Source organism: Siniperca chuatsi, linkage group LG12 (genome assembly GCF_020085105.1).
Source record: "Siniperca chuatsi isolate FFG_IHB_CAS linkage group LG12, ASM2008510v1, whole genome shotgun sequence".
Taxonomy (NCBI): Eukaryota; Metazoa; Chordata; class Actinopteri; order Centrarchiformes; family Sinipercidae; genus Siniperca; species Siniperca chuatsi.
In genome coordinates this window covers 15,313,413-15,334,473 of record NC_058053.1, presented here as the reverse complement: position 1 = coordinate 15,334,473, position 21,061 = coordinate 15,313,413, and the positions used below count along the sequence as shown (strand labels likewise).

The 21,061-nt window shown below is 40.5% G+C and overlaps 2 protein-coding genes across 3 annotated transcripts; both read right to left on the bottom strand.

Moving 5' to 3' along the window:
• Nucleotides 1-2,026: 2,026 nt before the first annotated feature.
• hoxd3a (homeobox D3a) lies at nucleotides 2,027-20,703 on the bottom strand. Its single transcript, XM_044216345.1, has 4 exons — nucleotides 20,426-20,703; nucleotides 5,239-5,299; nucleotides 3,131-3,677; nucleotides 2,027-2,955 (listed from the first exon to the last, which is right to left on the bottom strand). Exons 3-4 carry the CDS (start codon nucleotides 3,573-3,575, stop codon nucleotides 2,210-2,212), a joined length of 1,191 nt encoding a protein of 396 aa, XP_044072280.1. The 5' UTR covers nucleotides 3,576-3,677; nucleotides 5,239-5,299; nucleotides 20,426-20,703; the 3' UTR covers nucleotides 2,027-2,209.
• hoxd4a (homeobox D4a) lies at nucleotides 11,028-17,417 on the bottom strand. 2 transcript variants are annotated; one of them, XM_044216353.1, is made up of 3 exons: nucleotides 17,280-17,417; nucleotides 13,330-13,642; nucleotides 11,028-12,932 (listed from the first exon to the last, which is right to left on the bottom strand). In XM_044216353.1, the coding sequence occupies exons 1-3, from the start codon at nucleotides 17,319-17,321 to the stop codon at nucleotides 12,634-12,636; spliced, it is 654 nt and encodes a 217-aa protein (XP_044072288.1). In that variant the 5' UTR covers nucleotides 17,322-17,417; the 3' UTR covers nucleotides 11,028-12,633. The 2 variants fall into 2 exon arrangements, with proteins under 2 accessions (XP_044072288.1, XP_044072287.1); XM_044216352.1 differs by lacking the exon at nucleotides 17,280-17,417 and having other exon boundaries at nucleotides 13,330-14,740.
• Nucleotides 20,704-21,061: the final 358 nt, after the last annotated feature.

Genomic DNA, 21,061 nt, shown 5'->3' with positions numbered 1-21,061 from the left:
GATAACTTCTGATTACATTAAATTATTGTAATAAAATTCACCTTCTTCGTTCGATTTTCAAAAACGCTATTTTATGAAAACTGTTTTAAGGGTCCAATAAATGACTTGTGCAGTGCAGAGAGCTGCAGTGGGGGAGATGAAAGAAAGAGCTCACCCAGGGTTAAAATGGCCGCCATCCACTGACTACTGAGGTGATTTGTAGCTTATAGTAGCTCATAGCCAAAATCCATGAATGAAATAAAATTAAATCAGCTTAAAAGCTGTGCTATGAAAGGATTTAGGATAATAAATCACATTCAGTTCACTGGCTGAAACTTTTTGGGACCACTGTGACTGTGAGGACCTGCACGGATTTAAAGGTGCTGATGATTTCTGTGACAAGAGTTTCATTTGCCTTGATGCGCTCTTAAATCCGAGGATGTATCATCTTAGAAAATGGGAACGCAGAAGGGTTTATTTTTTAACTCTCCCCCGCCATTAAAGATTGGGCTGCTCGGTTTGAAATGTGTTACTTGGATTTGGAATGCAAATGCTTTGTTCATGAGGAGGAGGGATCAGCGAGGAGCCTGAAAGCGACGAGTTTTTGATTAATGAGCTTTGAAATGGCTCTCCAGGAGCAATAAAGGATGAACTGCTCTCTCTCTCTCTCTCACTCACACATATATACACGCACATCCATCCTTGCATCATTTCCAATGTGAAAGCATGTTTTTTCTTTTGGTTTTATTGTCACCAATCTGCTCTGCCTAGCCCATCAGTGAATGAACATGTTTCTATACTTCCACTCCTCCAATTTATGAAAAACGATTTTGAAGATGAGCCTCAGTGTGTAGCAGTCAATTAGACAGCCAGTGATTAGGCTTTGGTCTACAGGAAAATGGAGCTTATTCTCTTGTCCAAGCAGATAGGAAGGTAATCATGTGGCCGAGTCTAAAAAATGGTAAGTGACATGAGGGAGATGCAATAAGCCCATAGACTCACTTCCCTCATACCAATAAAACATCAATAATCTCCAGAGCTTTTTATTCCGCTGAAATGTACTTCGCATTGGAAGCATAGAGCCGTCTGATGAGTTTTAGATATCCTGGTGTCTAATTATTGATTGGCTCTCCCTGTTTGGACTGTACATTGGAGCTGTGAAGCTAATAAGACTCCTCGGTACTGTTACCTGACAGTTTCACTGGGAGCAGCAACTGAATGAGGAATTAAAATAATCAGAAACTGTGGATGATCAGAGCTGCAGGGTTTTTACAAACTCAACAAAATGCAATAAAAAAATACAAGTTTGAGCACTTTATTTACAAAATGTTGAACACAATAAAATATAACATTTCAATATCATTAGGGTTTCGTAAATTTATGGATATCCAACTGAATCGAATAACAATGGAAGACAAATAAAAAATAGCAATGGACTACACGAAATGACATGCTGGTGTGTATAATATTTCATACTTCGATAGTCTACGTTTTGCTTAAGGTTTGACACAAGATTAACCATGGACATATAGTGGTGTTTATACACTATAAAATGCCCCATTTATCCCAGATTTACAGTTAGAAATGTTCTTTTTCAACAATACACTGCGAGTCATAGCATTTTTCCAAACCCTGTTTTGCCAACACTTTCAAGTGCACTGATCTGTCCAATCTTACAAAAAACTCCACACTTATAAATACTCGCATATAAACGATAAATAATGTGCAATACAAAAGTTATTAAATAATAAATAGGCTATATGCTAGTACGAAAGATTATGCCAAATAATACAAAATAAATAAATAGGATGTCCGTGAGGAGAATGAGATCCTGACAAACAGACGAACATTTCCCTAAAAGTCCTTCTCTCTAAAGATGAGCTTCTACTTTCGTGATCTACAAGACTTACCTTCAAGTAACGGCATGAAATATTCAGTCAAAAATTGCGCATTGCACTTGAGAAAAAAAAAAGGAGGAACAACTGACAACCAGGCTAGTCTGCCTCTGCGCATCCCCAAATATTCAAGAGAAATGGACAAAGCTGTATTATTTAGAAAATAATTACACAATAGCATTAATAGTAATATCAATAATACTGTAATAATACACACGACTCGCTTGGAGTGTAGTTATTAGACTAGTGAGGTAATAAAAAGAGCGCAACATAATTTTGGAACACATACACGCACGCACACGCACACACGCACACGCACACACAGGAACCACATATTACAAATGCGTGAGTTTAGGCGCTTCCTGAATCCTTCCCTGAGACGCTTGGTGAGAAGTGAGGTCTGTGTATGTGGGATGGGGATCACAGGGTCCATGATGGTGGTTTCCTGGGATCTGAGCGGCACAGCTGTAGTCCACACTGGTGGATGAGGGGTGGGGAAGATGGCCGAGGTTGAACATGGGGCCCGAGGCTGGCATGGAATCAACAAAATTCCCACCCACATAAACGGGGCTGCTTTGCAAATTGGCGTTGGCAAAGCTGCTGTTGCTCTGCATGCCGTGGTGTTCGTACTCAGAGCCCGGGTACCTCTTCTGTTGCGGGATGCAGCCACCCAAGGGTGCCGTGTACGCTGCCAAACCGTACATGTTTTGTTGAGGCTTGGCGAAGGACGGGGGCGAGGGCGCGTCATAGCTGAGGCCGTTTTGGAGCTGGCCAGAGTATCCAATGTGATTTGGGCCACTCAGCGGCGGGCTTCTATCCGGAGAGTGTCCCAGGGGAGAGTGCGCGAGCCCTTTAGACTTCTGGTCCTTTTTGTATTTCATCCTCCTGTTTTGAAACCAGATCTTTATTTGACGCTCGGTGAGATTTAACAGATTTGCCATTTCCACTCTCCGGGGGCGACAAAGATAGCGGTTAAAGTGAAACTCCTTCTCCAGCTCCACAAGTTGTGCGCTGGTGTAAGCAGTTCTGACCCGTTTGGAGGCTGGTCCCGGTGGGCTCTTCTCATCACTCACCTCGCCACCTGTGAAAGGAACCACAGCATCATCTCAGCGTCTTTTGAGCCATTTTATTACCAATGCAATCATAAACTGTAAGCACAACAAGGCCCAGTCCCCCCCCACCCCCTTTTCCCCCATACACACACACACACACACACACACACACACACACACACAAGTCTCCATCATGATCTCTACCTGCAGTAGGGCAGCTGTTGCTCTTCTGCTTAGAGTTCTGCCGGGTCTCCTTCATCCAGGGAAATATCTGCTTTGTGAGGGTTGGTGTGGCAGTATTGGAAGCGCTGCTGGATGGGGATTTCTTCTTCTGGGATGCAGAGATGTTGGAGCTGGGAGAGGATGCGGACAGTGGAGGTGCTTGCTGCTCCGCAATACTCGTGGCTTGGCTGCTGCTGTTGCTTTGACTGCTGCTTTGCCGCATGCAGTCTCCGTTCAGATCACTGTCTTTGAGGGTTGGTGGCCGGACAGCAGAGGTCTGGATGGGACACACTGAGGCCTGGTAGTCACTCTCAATGTTAGAAGCAGGGTAGGTCTGATGAGCGGGGCCGTAGTTGTAAGAGTCTGGTTTGGGGTAGGTGTAACCTCCAAAAAGTCCAGAATTATCGTAATATGTTGCTTTCTGCATTTTGTGGATTCAAAGCCAGTAAGCCAGTGCAAGTCTATCCAATGGCATGGATGTTGTTTATTCACGTGATTGGTGTTTCCCACCGTTGCTCCAGTCTGTGACCTGTAAAGAGAAATATATCAGACTCATCTGGGCACACATGAATAAGGCATATACTCATTATAGCTCCTTAACATCAGTCCAATGACTGTCTGAGATTCAGGATTTAAATAAACCAGGAGAACCCCTCTGCTTGGCCCGAGACTCATAGGCTGCAGCATTTAATACATTAGGAATTACAAAGTGTCTCTACAGTGTCTATAACACGTCTCCCAGCCCCAGATTCGAGCCGTCTAACTCATTTCTGTCACAAAACAGTTAAAGTTTAACTTGCGCTAAAAGGGGACCCTCTGGGAGGCTTTAGGAGTCCCTCAGAAATAAGCTGAATCAGCATTTGACACACACATACACACAATACCCTTTTCACTAATCACAAGGCCTGACAAAGCCCGTCATGCATTGTTCCCTGCAGCAGAAATATAGCCCACCAAGGCCTCGCACATGCATTTGGATCACATGTTTACGCACACAAGAAGCTAAATACTAATCTCCTCCACTGTTTGTTATTATTAATATCAAGAATGTAGGTGATAGCGGGGAGAGAGTTTTGTTGGGTGGGGGTGGGAGTTAAATATGATATTTCATTAGCCTTCACAAAAGCCTCAACCCATATATGTTGTCTGGTTGGTTGGTTTTCTGCCTCTGACACATTCATGCAAAATTCACCTTTAATTTTAAACACAACTTTTAGATTCTGAGAGAAAATGTCAAATATTCTGGTGGATATTTTTAAATGGAGCCACATTTGTTTCACGAATATAAGAGAGAAACGGACGTCAGCATTTTAACTAAGTTGAAACAAAAATATCAAAGGGCCCTGTACTGTATGTTGGTGGCTTGAGGAGGTGCAGTCTGCGCCGTGCATAACAATTGCACCTGTCAGTGTGGACCGCGGCAAAATTTATGACCGCAAATGTTATGGTTGTAAACGGCCTCAGAGAGGAATGAAAAGCAAAACACTCCTCAAGACTCGGCAGCCCTCAGAGTTGTAAAACTAAGCGTAGGAGGAAGGCAAGGGAAAGAATTTCCTACTCGGCAACTTCTCCCATGCAGAGGCTCGGTTTATAAATGACGCCTCCATTCTGGCTGAGCGCGAGTCTGCAGCTGAACACCGAAGTGAAAGACTGGAGATATTCTGCTGGTTAAAAACAGGCAGGGAATACTGACGCATCTTGTAACCCGGTTACAAAAAAAAAAAAAATCGTGGAAATCGTGGGATGAAGTGGTGAAATTCTTCCAGATTTTACGTTATAATTTGCACGTTTTTCCAGTTATATTTGAGAAGGATGTAAATATGATAAATGTATTTTGTTCATTAGGCTTTATTCGTGCGGCGTTGATGGAAACGTAGACTTGGACATACTGGAATGGGACTCTGGCCTGCGCAAATAATTACACGTATATAGGCTAAGTTAAAGTCATCCCTCATGTCTGTTTTCGTGATTTAAGCCTCCTGTGAAACACAGTGAGCGTTAATATGCAGCCTAATAACAAATCACCCTTTCACCTTGTTAGCAGTTGGCTGTGCTTGTCCACTCCCCTTCATTAAAGAAGTGTTACTCACCGAAATCTCCGCAAATCTGTTTTTATATCCCTCACGCATTCATCACTGCTCCCACCTCGACCTGAAAGAGAAGTAAAATAAATGTTTCCTCACATCTTATTTTTTTTCTTCTTTCTTTTAACTCACAGACAAATAAGGGCCTGAAATTCGATGCATACACAGCCATATTTTACACAAAAATAAAGATGAATGGCATCAGGCCCAGAATTCTCTTATAATAAAATACATTTAATTATAAAGGCTCAAATCAAAAAAACTCATTTTAATTCAAATTATTCCTGGGCAATTAACCCCCGTTTTTTAATTTAATTTGATATTTTTGGCCTGCTTAATTTTACTAAATTGGAAGACAGAGAATTGTCACTGCAATGGCCACATATGACACTTTTTCAAGTTCTCTGCTTGAAATGCTCGAGATAGAAAAGTCTTGCATGTGCACTTTTGCACAAAGAGCCAGCCCAAATATTTAGCAGTCATAAGCTTTTTTAGGTGACCTTTGGGTCACTCAGCATTAAGCCAAAGTTTAATGAACAACGAACAGTTTGGCTTCAAGTAGACTCAAGTCTCAACTAAAGTCAAAGCAGCTTTTCAGCGGACACTGAAACACAGGAGAAGCTCGACCGACGGCAAGAAAGTAGAAATTAAACCTCAGATAATTCCCAGTTTATTGTTTTTACTGTGAAGGTGAAACCACCTCTGTTTTCCTGTTTGTATTGGAGGAAAATTACTCAAAATACCATCATGGAGATGTAAGATTCCTTCGATGTGGAATATTTGTTAAAGCTGGTCGATAATCTGCGCCTGAAGTGCTTCTGAGCACACTGGGCTACTAGTAGCAGACATGGTCCTCCTTTCAGACCGCAGTGTTTTTCGCCTACGCGTTGTTACGGTAAGTTTGCTTCACACAATGGGCCCGACTCAATGTGGAGTGTTATTATCCCAGTAAGTCGTTTCTCCTGGTTAGCCCTTCAAATTCTGTTCATATTTCAAGTTAAACAGCCTCAGGAGGCGTTTTGTTAATGTTGGAAAATGTTTGTTACATCCCAGAAATTACTGCAAAGTGGATCATAATGTATTAGAGTCTCCACTCGCTGCTGTTGTTGTAAAGTACAAGCTCTGTTTTTCCTGGAGAAAATACGAGCTGCTCACAAAATGCACCAACTGCAGCAACATGTTTTGCTATAATGCAGCTTTTTGTTGATTTGGGGAGAAATTCAGCAGCCATTCTGCCAAAACGCACACTCACGAGTAGCAATATTGTTAATTGTTGTATAAAGATATAGAGCACAAACATTAAACCTTGATCCAGTGTAAAACAGTCAAGAAGCTGTTAGCAGAATATGAGCAAAATGGGGACTAATCAACTTAAATATAAGATTTTATTGTCTTTGCGACTCAGCCCTTATTTTTATTCCCAACACCAAAGACAAAAATATTTATATTCACATGAGTTACAATTACAAATACAAGCAAGCCAAAAACGTATCCAAATAGTAGGAAAATCTAAGTATTTGCCTGTATCCTTGTTGACTATCCAGCCCGGCAATCCTTTAAAACATCAAATATGAATTCATGTATAATATAACGTTGCAGGTTAACAAAGCCATATAAGTTGAAACCACATAAATCACAGCAAACGCCACAGTGACGATAAGACAACAAATTAATGTGATTTACGATCCAAGAGTCAAAAAGAAAAGTTCCTCTCCTAGTTCTTCCTCCGAGTCGGTTTTCATCGAAACGTGAAATCAGTTGAAAAGCGCAGAGCAGCTCAGGCTCAATCTGTCGATAATATTTGAACGCGCTTTCTTAAAAAAAAAAATTAAAAAAATGTATATGAATAGGTAGCTGTGGACTCCACATCCGCACGGTCGTCGGCGAGAACGACATTAACAAGCATCGCCTCCTTTGAGTGGAATAAATCATATATATATTTCCTTGCATTATATTAACCCGTGGTTAAAGGTTGCTTTCTGCCATGCAGTTGCTTACCTGTGAATCAATTCATCATAAACCAGTTTCCTTCTCAGTCCCTTTCCACGCAGTCTCTAGAATAAATCCTTCACCCTTTGTCTGTAGACAATGCTGTCCTAAACCTGATCTTGCTGTTTTTCAGACATTTCCATATACCAATGGAGACAGTATTCCCGAAAGAATGGAAGGACTCGCATTCAACTACCAATAAAAAGCGAACAAGGTATCCTTATTCCAGAAAAAAAAGCCCTGGCAATCAATCACCCATTGAAATATACAGGAATCAGAACCGGGTAGGCCTGTGCAGATTTGGAGCTAACATTTGGATTTTTTGGTTGTTTCGGAAGCTTTGTGATGACAAATAAAGGCGCTGCTTTAAGATACAAGCATATTTGTTCACGTGATTGTTCTCTTCTTCAACCGAGCCTTACCTCACCAATCCATTTTGATAGAGGGTGGCGTTTATTTCCTCATCTGAACTGTGTGAAAATGTTCCACTGCCTATTTCTTTTTCATCTCCTTCTGCATTGCGAGCATTGCAACTCGCCTGCACTTCAGTGTTTAAACACAAGCATTATATTGTATGCTGTACACATCCTCAGGCTCTATCAGAGCAGTAGTTGCAGCATCTATAGTGCAGTGTGTTTACGTTATTGTAACGTATTTCTGTGCATTTTCTGTCTTTGAAATTTCCAACATTTTGTAGATTTTCTCCTCACTTCTTCCTTAAAAGAAACTGCCTGCAATTTCACAATAAAACGGGCAAAGTGGGCCCTTAAACGCACCACAGTTACGTGTTTTTGGATTGTATTGTTAAACAACACTATTATACTTTCTATCGATGTCTTGTTTAGTCGCCCAATAACTGCAATGATGGATGTGCATTTTAAAAATGATTTATGAAATAAACGACATGTGTTTTTTCCCCTTCCAACAGGGACTCTGATTGTATTCAAATAAACCACATTATCATCTTTTGTTTGTCGCGTCTGTCCTCACACACTGCTGAAACGCAAAGAGTGGGAGAGCCATGTCTTCTCCCGCATTGCTCTCAATATCAATCAAAGAAAAAAAAAACAGTAAATAAATCTATTGGAAGAGAGCAGAATGGTAGAGAGGAAGATTTGGAGCCGCAGAGAGCGTCGGCTGGTTCAGCGGTGAGTTATCTTTGCTGTGAAGAAGAAGAAGGGATGCAGGACTGGTCGCGTCGCAGCATATGTTCACAGGGTAATAAAAGTGAAAGATTTACAGTTTTCGCCCGGCCCCCCAACAGCCTCGCACCCTTTTTTTAGGAATTACTGACAATGATTTACAAGGAGGCAGAACTGTCAGCCTGCCCAAAGTTACACCACTTCTTAGAAATCAAAATCAAATCATCCAACACTAACAATAAAAACAACAGACATCGACTGCAGACAAGAAGGAAAGATAAATAACCTGTTATTTTATCTCATGTTGAAAACTTAACGACTATAAATCAAGATATAATTTCTACTTAGTAAACAAGACACAGCAGTGTATAATTTTAATGATGTGTCTTTTTAAAATATTTAGTTCCTTTTTGATTTTTGGACTAAATTGGTAAAAAAAAAAAATAATAATCTGAATTAGACTCTGAACAGAGAATCAGTGGGCCCAGTGGAGGGGCCACGATGAGCTCAGTGTGTCCGAAAGAGCATCTATTCAGAGCGAGCATCCATAAATACATGTCACTGCCCTTTAGTTTCTACCTTTAATCCTATCAATCCTTTTCAAAGATATATGCGTAAACAGCAAGCCCCCACACATACAACCCCCGCCCCAAATCTACCATTTCTAATATATTTAATAAAAAAAAGAAGACATGCACACAGCGACTAACCGCAGCCGATACAAGTCTGCTCAGAGCGCACACATCAAAGGGAGCAATTTATCAAAAATCACGACATTTGATATCGTCATTTACCAGCTCGGGCAACATGAAAAATGCTGAAATATTTACCTACCCAAGCATCCATCGGTTCGGATGTGTTGCTAAAGTGCGGGGCTACGGTTGCGCCGGGTATCGGATATTATTTTCTTGGGGGATCTCTTCAGTTTTCAAGTCTGATAGAGTCCTTGCGATTAATGACGACGCCGTGTTTCTAGGGGGACGTGCTGCATTAATTATTTAGACAATCACGTGGTCGAGAATAGAGAGCGGAGTGGTATAGTCTCTGGATTATATCTCTGAATGCAGACAGCGCACTTTAATATATCTTAGGGGGGTTGTCTGGCTCGGAGAGGCTTCTGCGAAAACAGCTGGAAATCAAATATGGCCGGATGGAGAGCGACGACGTTGTATTCCTGCACTGGGTGCAGTGTCATTGAAAATGGCACTGCCTTTGGCTCCCATTTATTGCTGTTCAGACATGTAGGTCAGTGTGGCTACACACTGTACGTGGTAGCAGGCTGCTCTGACCTGGTACTTACTGGGGGAAAGGGTACTGTGATGTATTTCATTTCAATTCATGTCTTAATATCAGGAGTTCAGACAACTCCGGTGTGATATTAAACAAAAACAGCAATCACTAGTTACCTTAAAAGACTAGGAATGTAGGCTATATCAGGTAGGTTAGTTGTCCAATTGTGCCAATACCCCCCACCCCCCACCCCCACCCCACACACACACACACTTCTCTCACACACACACACCCTCTCTCAGCATCTCTTCAGCATCTATGTGCAGATCATTTATGGCAGGTGTGTGGATTGGTAGCATCACTTTGTCTCAGTTTCTCTCTGAATCTATATGACACACGCTTGTATTTTTCACACATACACACAAACATATGAGCGCCTATAGGCCCGCGTGTGCTCAGGGGGGAGCAGACAGTGGTCACTGGGGATGAAAGCACTGCCTGAGTGACTGAAGATTGTCCTTCCACATGTCTGTTTCTGACCGCTTTTGTTTGGATCAGAACTGATTCTGTAGTGTGTAGTGTCGGAGGTCAGTGTTGCAGTGGATCATATTCAATAAAGGCACAATTGGTGAAGCACGAGGGGGGTTTGATATTAAATTTATGTAGTAATCCGTTGTGTGTGTGTATGCCTACATGCTAAAACTGTTACTGATAAATGTGGCGTAATCTGGTTTTGGAGCCGCACCACCCCCTCTGAAAAACTTTTTATTTGTCAATTCGACTCTACCAGGCCAGTAAACTTTATTTGTGTTTCTATTCTATAATACAGAATCATGTAACAAATATGTTCTAATAAAGACTCGTGGAAGAACCCAAACGCAGGTTTCATTGAATAAAATCACCTTGAAAAGCTCCACTAAGAGCTTATGAGGATGTTTTTGGCAATCATGCGCTCCTTTCGATACGAGCTAATGAGCGAAAATAAGGACAAGCCAGAGTAAAAACTCTTTTCTTTAACATGTTTAAGATATGTAAGATATGCTACGCTTGTCTTAGACCAAAAATAGCCTATATTTATGCTCGTAAATTTCATGTTTGACAGGAGAAGAGGCTGATTCTGCCCATGCAGCGCACATTTGGTGCATTTGTGGATGTTTTGTAAAAGGGAGGTATAGCTCCATATGGCTCCACGTGCTTGTTACCACTGAAGAAAAACTATTTTCCCATCAAAAGTGCCCCTTTTGTAAACGGCGCAAAATGAATGACACTAAATAACCCCATAAAAAAATGAAAATCAAATCAAGTCTTGAGCAAACAGATAAATTATAAAATACCTCAGTGGGCCCGGGAAAATAAATTCCCTCAAAATCAAAATATTTCTAGCGTGAGGAAAATAAAAGTCTCGCGACAAAGTGCCCTTTGCAGTCATTTAAATGCATAATCAGTAGAAATCTTTATTTTTTTCCAATATACTTCTCGCATCTCAATGCACAATACAATGTAAAAAGCATGTACAAAAATAAAACCAAAAAGATTGCATATTGACATGAGGAGACAAATCAGAATCTTTTGGGGGCTGCGCCTGATATAAATACGGTGAAAACACGTGGAAAAGTCTGAAATTCACGCATTGACTCTTGCTTTGAATGCTTTAGCTTTGTAAGTGTGGAAAAACCCTCCAAACCAAAGCGGACAGCGCCTGGGAGAGAAAATGCTGCTTGTCCGGCGGGTCAGGGGTGTTGGGGTCAGTCCTTGCGGCTGAAATGTGTCCCCTGCATGAACCTGCCACTGCTGCTTTTGTCGACCTTCGGTTGAAATACCTTTTCAAGCCTCTCCTCGTGAAGACTTCACAGAGAAGACCTCCTCGTTCTGGGAGAGCTTCTGTGCTTTTTTTGTCTGAAGACAATGACGGTATAAAACAAAAAAATATCTGTCTTGAAACGTGACGTGAAAGCCCCCCTCGGTTAGCTCGGTGTAAAGGAAAAATCTAAGATTCCCACATTAACTAAGACTAAAACTTTGCATAAAGCCATGCTAATAATGCACAAGAGTTCGAACATATTTTAGATTAATAAAAGTTTAACGAATACTTTTAATTAAAATTGTATGTGTGCTATACGAAAATGTACACGTTTTTTAAACAAATAAATAATGACGTAAAAAAATCATATTAAGAAAAATAAACAATAATACTCCTAAATATTCTGGATTTGATTATTTCCGATGAGAAACATCCCATATCAATTTGATGCCACATGCAGGAACAAATTATCTTTCTAAGAGTTTCAAATGGCACGAGAGCGCCTCTGAAAATGTACACTGTTTACAAAGATGTCAGGAGAGATTTATAAGGGCACTCAGAATAGTATGCACACAGGAATGTCTTGCTTTTTGGAATAATATTTAGACTAAGAAAATTTCAAAAGCTTTATTGTACAAAATAAGTTAAAACATACGAGTCACAAAGAAACGTGTAACTGAAAGATTCAACGGGAGTTTTCTGCAATTTACGAAAGTAGGTTGTGGTAGGCGTGCTATATGCAAATAATGTTTGCTTCAAGTATATATATATATTGTGCGTTTTATGTGAAGTTTCAATAGGATCAAAAACTGAAATACCCTATGTGTGTGTGTGTGTGTTTAATTTGAACGAAGGGCTTCCCTGTTCTGAATAAAGTAAGTGTGTCTTTAAACCAGCGTGAATCCACGTGAGAAGAGCAGAAACACTTTGTTTAAATCCATGAAAATCAGCCGAGGTTGCTCATTAAATGTCCTCAGGTGGATAACGTCCAAAAAAAAATTTACAAAGTTTGTTTCGATGGTTTTGAGTCTCTCTGAGGAAATTAAAACAAGGAAGAGGCTCAACTTTCAAACCTCAGGACTGATTGATTTTCTGACTCCGTCTTGAGTCAACACTGCTGGGGTCATTTTTGTTAAATTAAAAAAAAAAAAGGCTAAAAACGACATCAGCCCATGCAAAAGTCAAATGCACTCTGTCTTTATGTACAGTTAATTTCTAAAGGTGTGACACCTTCCTCTCTTATAATGATGTGATTTCAGTCTGGTTATCCTTCTGAATGCTTTGCAGATGGCTGGAGGCTGGTGCAGATCTGCCCTTGGTGTTGGGTAGTTTGTGATCTTTCTTCCATTTCATCCGTCTGTTCTGAAACCAGATTTTGATTTGCCTTTCGGAGAGACAAAGAGTGTGGGCAATCTCAATCCGTCGCCGCCTGGTCAGATACCTGTTAAAATGAAACTCCTTTTCAAGCTCCAAAACCTGCTGCCGGGTGTAAGCTGTTCTGGACCGTTTGGGCTCTGGTCCTGTGTAATCCGGGTTCACTAGGAGAAAGAAAACAAAGCAAACAAACAAAAGTCACCAAATGTGGCCAATGCAGCATGCAGGCAAAAACAATACAACAAGAGCAGTCTGTCTAACCCGAGGCACTGAAACTTAAAGAAAATCCACAATGAAGCGACACCAGGAAATAATGGATGATTTTAACTGGATTCAAGCAGATTTGCTGAAGATTTAAGCACCATTACAACCGGTCAATATGTGTTTTCAGGAGCTTTCAGACGCTCACCTAGCGGCCTATTTCCTGAGCTATAAAAATTTATGACTTGTGTAATTGGCGAGGCCTTTCAAAGACTCCCATAAATATTACACTGAATGATTTCTAAAGTACAGGTCTCAGTTGGTCCATAAGGCAAGAAGAAGAAGAAGTGGAAATCTTACCAGTAGTTACGTGGACTTTTTTCATCCAGGGGTAAACTACTGCAGGCTGCTTGGCTTGTATCCCATTTTGGCTCTTTGTGTTTTGCTGCTGTCCACAAGTCCGGGGTCCGGCCACTTGGACCGGGGGCCCCTGCTCAGTCTGTGCGCTAAAAGGGCTCTGGTGGCTGGATCTCTCGTGCACATGACCCCGTGGCTGCACTGTGGAGTCCTGCACAGGGTTGCAGCTGAAGGGCTGTTCCGTGTAGTTTGACCGTGGGTAGATCCCTGGATGCTGAAAGTCTCTGTCCTGCGATGGACTGTAGTAGTCCGAGCCCTGGTCAGGTATATAGTTATTTTGTGAATATTCCTCGCAGGGAGGAAATTTGGGATCCACATACTTAGAGTTCACCATATACGAACTCATGGCCATTAATTTCTGAAGGTAGAAAATACTAATTTTTCTCGAGTTGTCTTTTTTTCCTCCCTCCATAAAGCCCTCCTACTTGGTGTCAACTGAATAAAGTTAGCGAACCATGTGACCAGATCGGCCAATAGAGGTGATGCTGGTCCACAAACGGGTAAACACACAACTAAAAGCAATTTAATCTAACTTAAGATAAAGCAAAATTAGACCCTGGTGGTAAAAAGCTAATACTGCCCTGAAACATCTGCCTGCACTTTCGAATAATAAAAAGACATGTTGGAAAAATAAGAAAAATACACACAGTTCCAATACCTTACTTCAATATTTAACATTAAAATGATAAAAACAAATAAACATAGGAAAGGCTGACTGTGCACAGTGCGTTTTATCCGAGCAGATATAAAAATATATCAGTTTCTAAGGTCTAACTTGAAGGCATGGTGTTCAACAGAGAAACCAACAAAAGACACAAAAAGCCCCATGGCATAAAAGCAGCGAATAATGACTGAGGACAATTGATGGAGACGGTCTTTGTCAAGAAGGGGTCATCCAAAAGTTACACGAATCTCATCACTTCATCTGCTCCCATCCCTTTGAAAAAAAACTGTCTCAGGAGCCTATTGGCCGGCAGCAGCAGCCTCTGGGAATCAATAATGTAGAGACACAAACGAGCCACAGGAGGAAAACGCTACAGCCGGAGTGTGATGTGGGTTCGTTTCTTTTAGTAAATCCATTTGGTGTTTCATTCAAATAGAAATGCAGGCTCCTTCTTAATTCTGTTTATGTTCACTTGAAACATTTTGCGTCAGTGTTCCTTTAAGCCTACAGAGTTTCAACATGCCCTGAGCTCTTCTTATAAAGTATGTGGTGTTGTCAGATTTACTCTCATTCAGAAAACCAAACACTCACTGTAGGGTCCGACAGCACATCAGGCACCAAACGGCCTGATAAGAAGGCAATAAGACAATAAATCGAAGTTTTTTCATCGACCATATACTCCCCTAGAATCGAATCTGTGACTGTGGTTTCATCACACAAATTCGGTTCTACAGGGTATATATAGACGACGGCAAGCGACACTGCCCACTTTTTGCCCCATAACCACAGCACATTTGCAGAGCACTTCAGCCAAACAAGACGTACCTCCCACAGTCAGGATAAACAAAAACATCACAGAAACAAGGTTACAAAAGGAAATAAGAGGCATACATCACAACCAGATGTGAAGAAGTCCTATTATAGGCTTTGATAACATCAGAGTGTCTTATTCTGAAGCAGCTTTTCCTTTCGTTTTGATGCTTTCTTTTTAATGTATTTCTCTGGTAGAACCAGCTACTTGAGTTGAGGGTTTTATGACATTTGCGTTGCTGGTTTTAACCAAAACTGGTCACGTAGTAGCTTCAAAAGTCATGTCAGTCGCTGCTTCTGAAAAAATAAAGAAAACTGTAGGCATACAGGCTACCTCTGCCCAGAAAATGACAAAATGCACTGAAAGAAAATACCAGGCAGTATCTCAGTTCAACGCAGGTTTCTGCGCAGAAGGTCCTCTTCCCTCCATCATAGTCCAAGTTCACAATAAGAAAAACAAAGCGCCTTCTTTAAATAATATGACTTCTCACTTTGCAAGCTGTCACCTCATAATCCAAGATAAGCATTTGTCAAATAACGTAACGCTATAAACTCCTCAACAGATAAGCGTTAGATACTCGCTGGCTAATATGGGAGAGATGAGGCTAGAGGCCATGGAGGTCAAACGAAATCATTTACAAACTTATCAAAAAGTTCAATTATTTTCGGCCCTGGTGACAGCTCAAAGGGTGCAAAAGTTTACCAATTCCTCGTCAGCCATTAACTAAACCACCATGGCGGCTGCTGCACGTCCTTCTGAAACATCCTTACAGATGACTTTGAGATGATGACGGTTAAGATTGGCTCGTTATTTTTACTAAATGTCCAGGACCAGCAAAATATTTGTTAGCACGAAAAAAATTAAATAGCCTTCTATAATATTATAATTTCATCCAAATGTGTGTTTCCATCTCAGTGCGAGAGTTTCTAACAAAAACGGTCTAAAAGTATCACTACTAATCCTACACGACACGAGCCAGCAACTGTCAGATTTAAAGAATGAAATTATAATCTCAGGTTTGAATTTATGTAACATTTGTTTTGACCAAATGGGACACTGGGCCAGTAATACAGGCCACGTTTTCTTCTTTAAGAAAAAGGCCATATGTAACATTTTTACTAACTGATTATTTACTGGATGGGGCGTTAAGTCGTTCAGTTTAATGTAACATTTTCAGCTTGATTCATGTTGTTTCAGGTTGAAAGTTACAATCCAGGCCTTCAAAAAGTGAGAATACAACTTATTGCTACATCTTTTCGTACAAAGTAAAGACTTTGTCATAACGCAGATGGAGGCTTTTCGCTCTACTCTGCAGATTTCCATCAAAAACATGAAATATTCGTTTCCACCACAGTTAAAAGATAAATTATAGAAGCTGTAAAAATCCGTTCTTGCACTTCACATTTCAATATTAGACAGCCTGACCTGTCTTTCACCTTGCCCTGCTAGACCTTCAGTCGGGTCAAAGCCGAGATTCACAACAAAAGAATTATAAAGTCAGCGTTTCCTGGCAGCTTGTGTGAAACGAAAGGCCAACTAGCTCAATTTGACTGTTTTTTTCATTACGATTACAAGCTTTTACTATCAAAAAGCTCCAACTGAGCGTTTGAGAGCAACAGAAAAACACGAGGCCTATTTAATCTAATTATCGGGCGGAGTAAGGGAGCGTTTTTTGACTGATAACAGAAAATAAAGCTTAAATTCCCTCTCAACTTTGTATTAGATATTATTTCATCATTATCAGACTAGATTTCTAACAATGACTGACGAAATGAATAATTTAAAGGCCTGCAGAATAAATGCATTAGGCCTACAGTGAATAAAGCAGCAGCAGCCACATAGTGTGAAAAGGAGAAAACTGATTTTTATTGTTGTAACCTCAGTGCTGTTTTTAGCTGTTTATAAATGTCAATGTGGTTAAAACTGAAGCTCATATTTTCGCACAAACGAATTGTAAATTATGACAACTTTAACAGCTGCAGATTCGCAATGGCACATCAACTCGTGCTGCTTTAATTAGGCTTTCAAGATATTTCACCAAATTCTTCAGGAGTCTGGTGACAACAGGTTGATTTCTCCGCCTCCAAGCAAACAAGAAGCCCATTGCTATCAAGTAAGTAAATCATGTAGCAGTGAATCAGACCAGCAACTTGAATAACAACATCCGGAAAAGCATCGATTGAGTCATAAAAGGTTTAAACGTAAAAAAAAAAAAAAAAAAAAAAAAAAAAAAAAAAAAAAAAGCTCAAGCACAGTAATACGATTAAACACAATTTCCCCACAGCAGCGCATCATCTAAGTGTTTGTCCTGAGCACGCACTGTTGCCGCTTTTAGAGGCAGGAAACAGAATAGCCTGAGCACTATGCGTGTGACATCACACGCTCATACCACGAGCATAATGATAAAACACAGCTTACCACAGAGACCGCAACACATGGCACACCGTGGAACAAACACATCCATGCTGATGGAAAAGTCAGCCTGCAGCTCCCTGCCAATTGAAGCTCTATTCCAACCCATCTGGACGGTCTTACTAATACACAATGAGAATTATATTTTGGCTTGTCAAGTCCCGGGCCATAAAACAAACTTTAATGGCATCACGTGTTTCCTCACAGCCACTCACGACACCGCGCAGGTCCATAAATAATCCTCAAAGTTGCACTTACTCAATAACGCCGATTACACTGATGTGCACTAAGGAAAAGTCGTAGAAAAGAGGAAGCTGGGAGGCTGTAACTGTCATGACAGAAATAGGAACATAGGTGCACTGGGACTAAATAGAAAATGCTTTATTTTATTTTGGCATTGTAGTTATGTGCATATCAGGTTTATAAGTTACTAATGCAATGATTAAACTAACAACAAAGTCAGCTGGGTCTCTGACCATTAATATTAATAATCTTATGATCAGCCTGTGACTTAATAATTTCAATTTCTTTCGCTCTTCATTGGTAAGACCTGATTATATGGTTCCACTGAAGCCGTCTGACCTCTAAAGTGTTGACAAAAACATCAAACATGCATCACTGATTTGTGCTCAAATACATTTTTCTCCTCCGTGAACCTGACACAATAAGACTGATGTTATTCATTCTTCCGGGCCAATCCCAGAGTGCAGAGCGTTTGTGCTCCTCCTCTCCTTTCCTGTGCAAACTGGAGAGGTCTGATGATGTTGAGGTTTTGTTTGCTGCCACTGTGGGGCAGACATGATAAATGGAGGAGCATCAAATCAGACGCTTGCCACTTTTTGCATGCATGTCCTCATAAAAACTGATTTCCCTGGAGCTAATTTGAGGGTAAAAGGGGGGGTAGAAGTGGCTGCACTCACATAGTTCCTACTGTTATTTGGTAATATGTTTTCTGTGGTTTAATGGCAGTTTTATGCCTATAAATTTAGTATTTTACTATCAGCTCCATCAGCTTTCTTAAAGACCATTTCCTTTAACGTCATCACGAGGAGAATGGCATGCACACTGTCTCAACTCTCAACAATCTGTGTGAAAATGTTGAAACAGTTGCTGTCAATGAAGCTTGTTCAGCATCTTTAACTGAAGTGGTTAATGACAACAGATGCCTTTTTGCAGTAATACACGTAACGGGTTTGTACCGCACTTGAACACATGAAGATCACACACCGCACCAAATGCAGCAATAAATAATCAGAGCAGATGATCTAATTTGTTAACAAATATATTTGTTTTTAACAAATTGAGCATTTTCTTACACACAGTTCTCCAAAACCAGTTTCAAAAACGAACCAGATCACGTGACCACGTGTCTCAGCCAATCGCTGCGCTCAGGAAGCTGCTGGTAAAATACTGCTGAATGGGAGCAGAGAGGCTGACTGTTGGGCAACAGCGCCTTCTGCTGGCATTTTGACGACTTCCCCTTTTTCCACTGCAAAAAATGTCCATCTGTACTAACAAGTGATTTCACCTAATCACATGTTTTATGAAACTGTTGACGCAGATGTGCAAGAAGGAAGAAGAAATAGCACTTTTCAAATGCAAATTAGTTTATTTCAATAGGCTATTTTTTAATCGAATGGAGTTAATTAAGTGATGAAGCTTGATTCAAGACTTGGTTTAACTAAGTTCTCAAAACACATGAAACTGCAATTGACACAAGAAGAATCATCTAAGTCTTTTTACAAAATTGTTTTCCTTGATTTTTGGAATTTCCGTGTAGACTGAATATGAAACTGAGTGCCATGTGAATATGGGCGTGTTTTGTAGTGTAGATGTTATTACTCATTGTTAAGCTGATTAAGCGAAATAAACGTGTTGCTTGTGATGATTGTGGTATGGAAAAATGATCAATGAATGAATCATTCTATTCAAGTTGAAAACGAAAAAATAAATAAAATAAATGATAGAAATAATAGCTATTGTACCTTTTAGGTTTCATATAACTTAATAGGAAGGAACATTTGTTTAGAAAAGCTCTCACTACGTCACACAAAAATCCAAAGGAGTCTAATATTGGATTAGACCACATCTCTGGGGGATCTGAATAAGGGTGAAAAGAGGAAACCACATCCATTCATGGAAACTGCTATCTGTTAAAATATGTTCAGGGCCTGCGGTCAGACATTGTGCTACATAATTACATATAACATACACGTGCAGGAATTATGTAAGATACTTGTCAAATTAGACAACACAGAGTGAGTCCTGTGTAATTTCCTCAGGCTTCTACTTGTGTCTGTCTTCCAGGGTCCATTTTGCCGCATTGCAGTAAGGCTGTAAATACTTTCGCAGCTGCCTGTCAGGCAACAGTGAAATACTGTCTTTGTTCAGTTGGCCCCCATCTCCAGGCAGCTGAAGACAGCTAGGGAAAACTGAACTTCTTCTGCCAGGCTTGCATATATGGAATATAGCAAAGCAGATTTGTTCTGTGTCGATTATAGTCAACAGTATTTTAGCAAGTGAACAGTACGTGAAAATAGAGAGGGCTCATCAGATGAATGCAGATTTTCTGGTAGCTAAAGAAATGCTAAATGATATAACTTTGGGTTCACTTCCCAATCTAAATAAATCCAATAAAGAAAAATAAAAAAAAGGCTTGTCAACATGCAATAAGCTGCTTCAAACCGAAAACGAAAGGGGGAAGGTTTGGTTCAATACATGGAGCGCTCTTCTAATCCGTGTGGAAATGACTGCACTCAGTTAGCTGCACCAAAAAACACTGCTCAGACACCATCTTCACTGACTGCAAACGCAAGCTATATATTTCTGCAGAATAATCTTGAAATAGAAGGTATGGGCCACAATAAATACATCTCCAAGAAACATTAAAACAATTCAATGATAATCCAGTTGATTATTTCTTAAAATAATGATTCTTGCAGCATACGAGCAGCGAAGGTGCATTTGCATCAATACTAAGATCATTACCCACCTTTTTCTGCTTGTAAAGTATAACGATTTATTTCAATAAATCCAGCAACACGTGAAACCTGAGAGCCATTACCCTGCTGTTAATTTACATGGCTAATGAAACAGGAAGCTGTCAAACTTCACATGCGTAAATAAAGTCCATTATTACACAGAAAGCTTACCTATAGCCGGGAGATAATCCATGTTCATTCTTTGAGGTTTACTTATGCAGTGCATTTTGATAAAGCTGTGAAGAGCCAGTGCCGCTGTGTGTATGAGGAGGTCAGATATGCAGAAAGTTGAAACGCTCCTCTTGTCATCCAGGAGAATGAGCAGCGCAGTGCCGCAAATATGTGCTGACCAGACTTTTATGAAACGAATGCAATTTTTAGGAAAGCCGACCGTGGCGTATCGGTTTAAACGCCATGGACGCAGAATGCAGTGGGAAAAAAATCGCCTGGGAAATCAGGAAAAGAGCCATGAAGACGTTTGCCTCTCACACATGACCGGTGGCATCCAATGACAGGCGATGGAGGCACATAAAAAGGTCTATTACCAAGTTGTAAATTGTCCTCTCACAAAAAGGAATTTCGACTGCAGCAGTTCTCCCCATCTTTGCGCATAATAGCAGAAGCCCCATGTCCTCTGGAGAAAAACAAGAGGGTTTTTACCCCCCTGTTTTTCGTTTCCATTACTCAACCATGAAATGTAGCATCTGAAAGTGCAAAAGAGCAGTTCGACTGAAGCCTTAAGATGTTTTAGCTTCATCATAATGCACACTCTTTAGTAGCCTATAGCACCGAAAACAGAACAGTGTA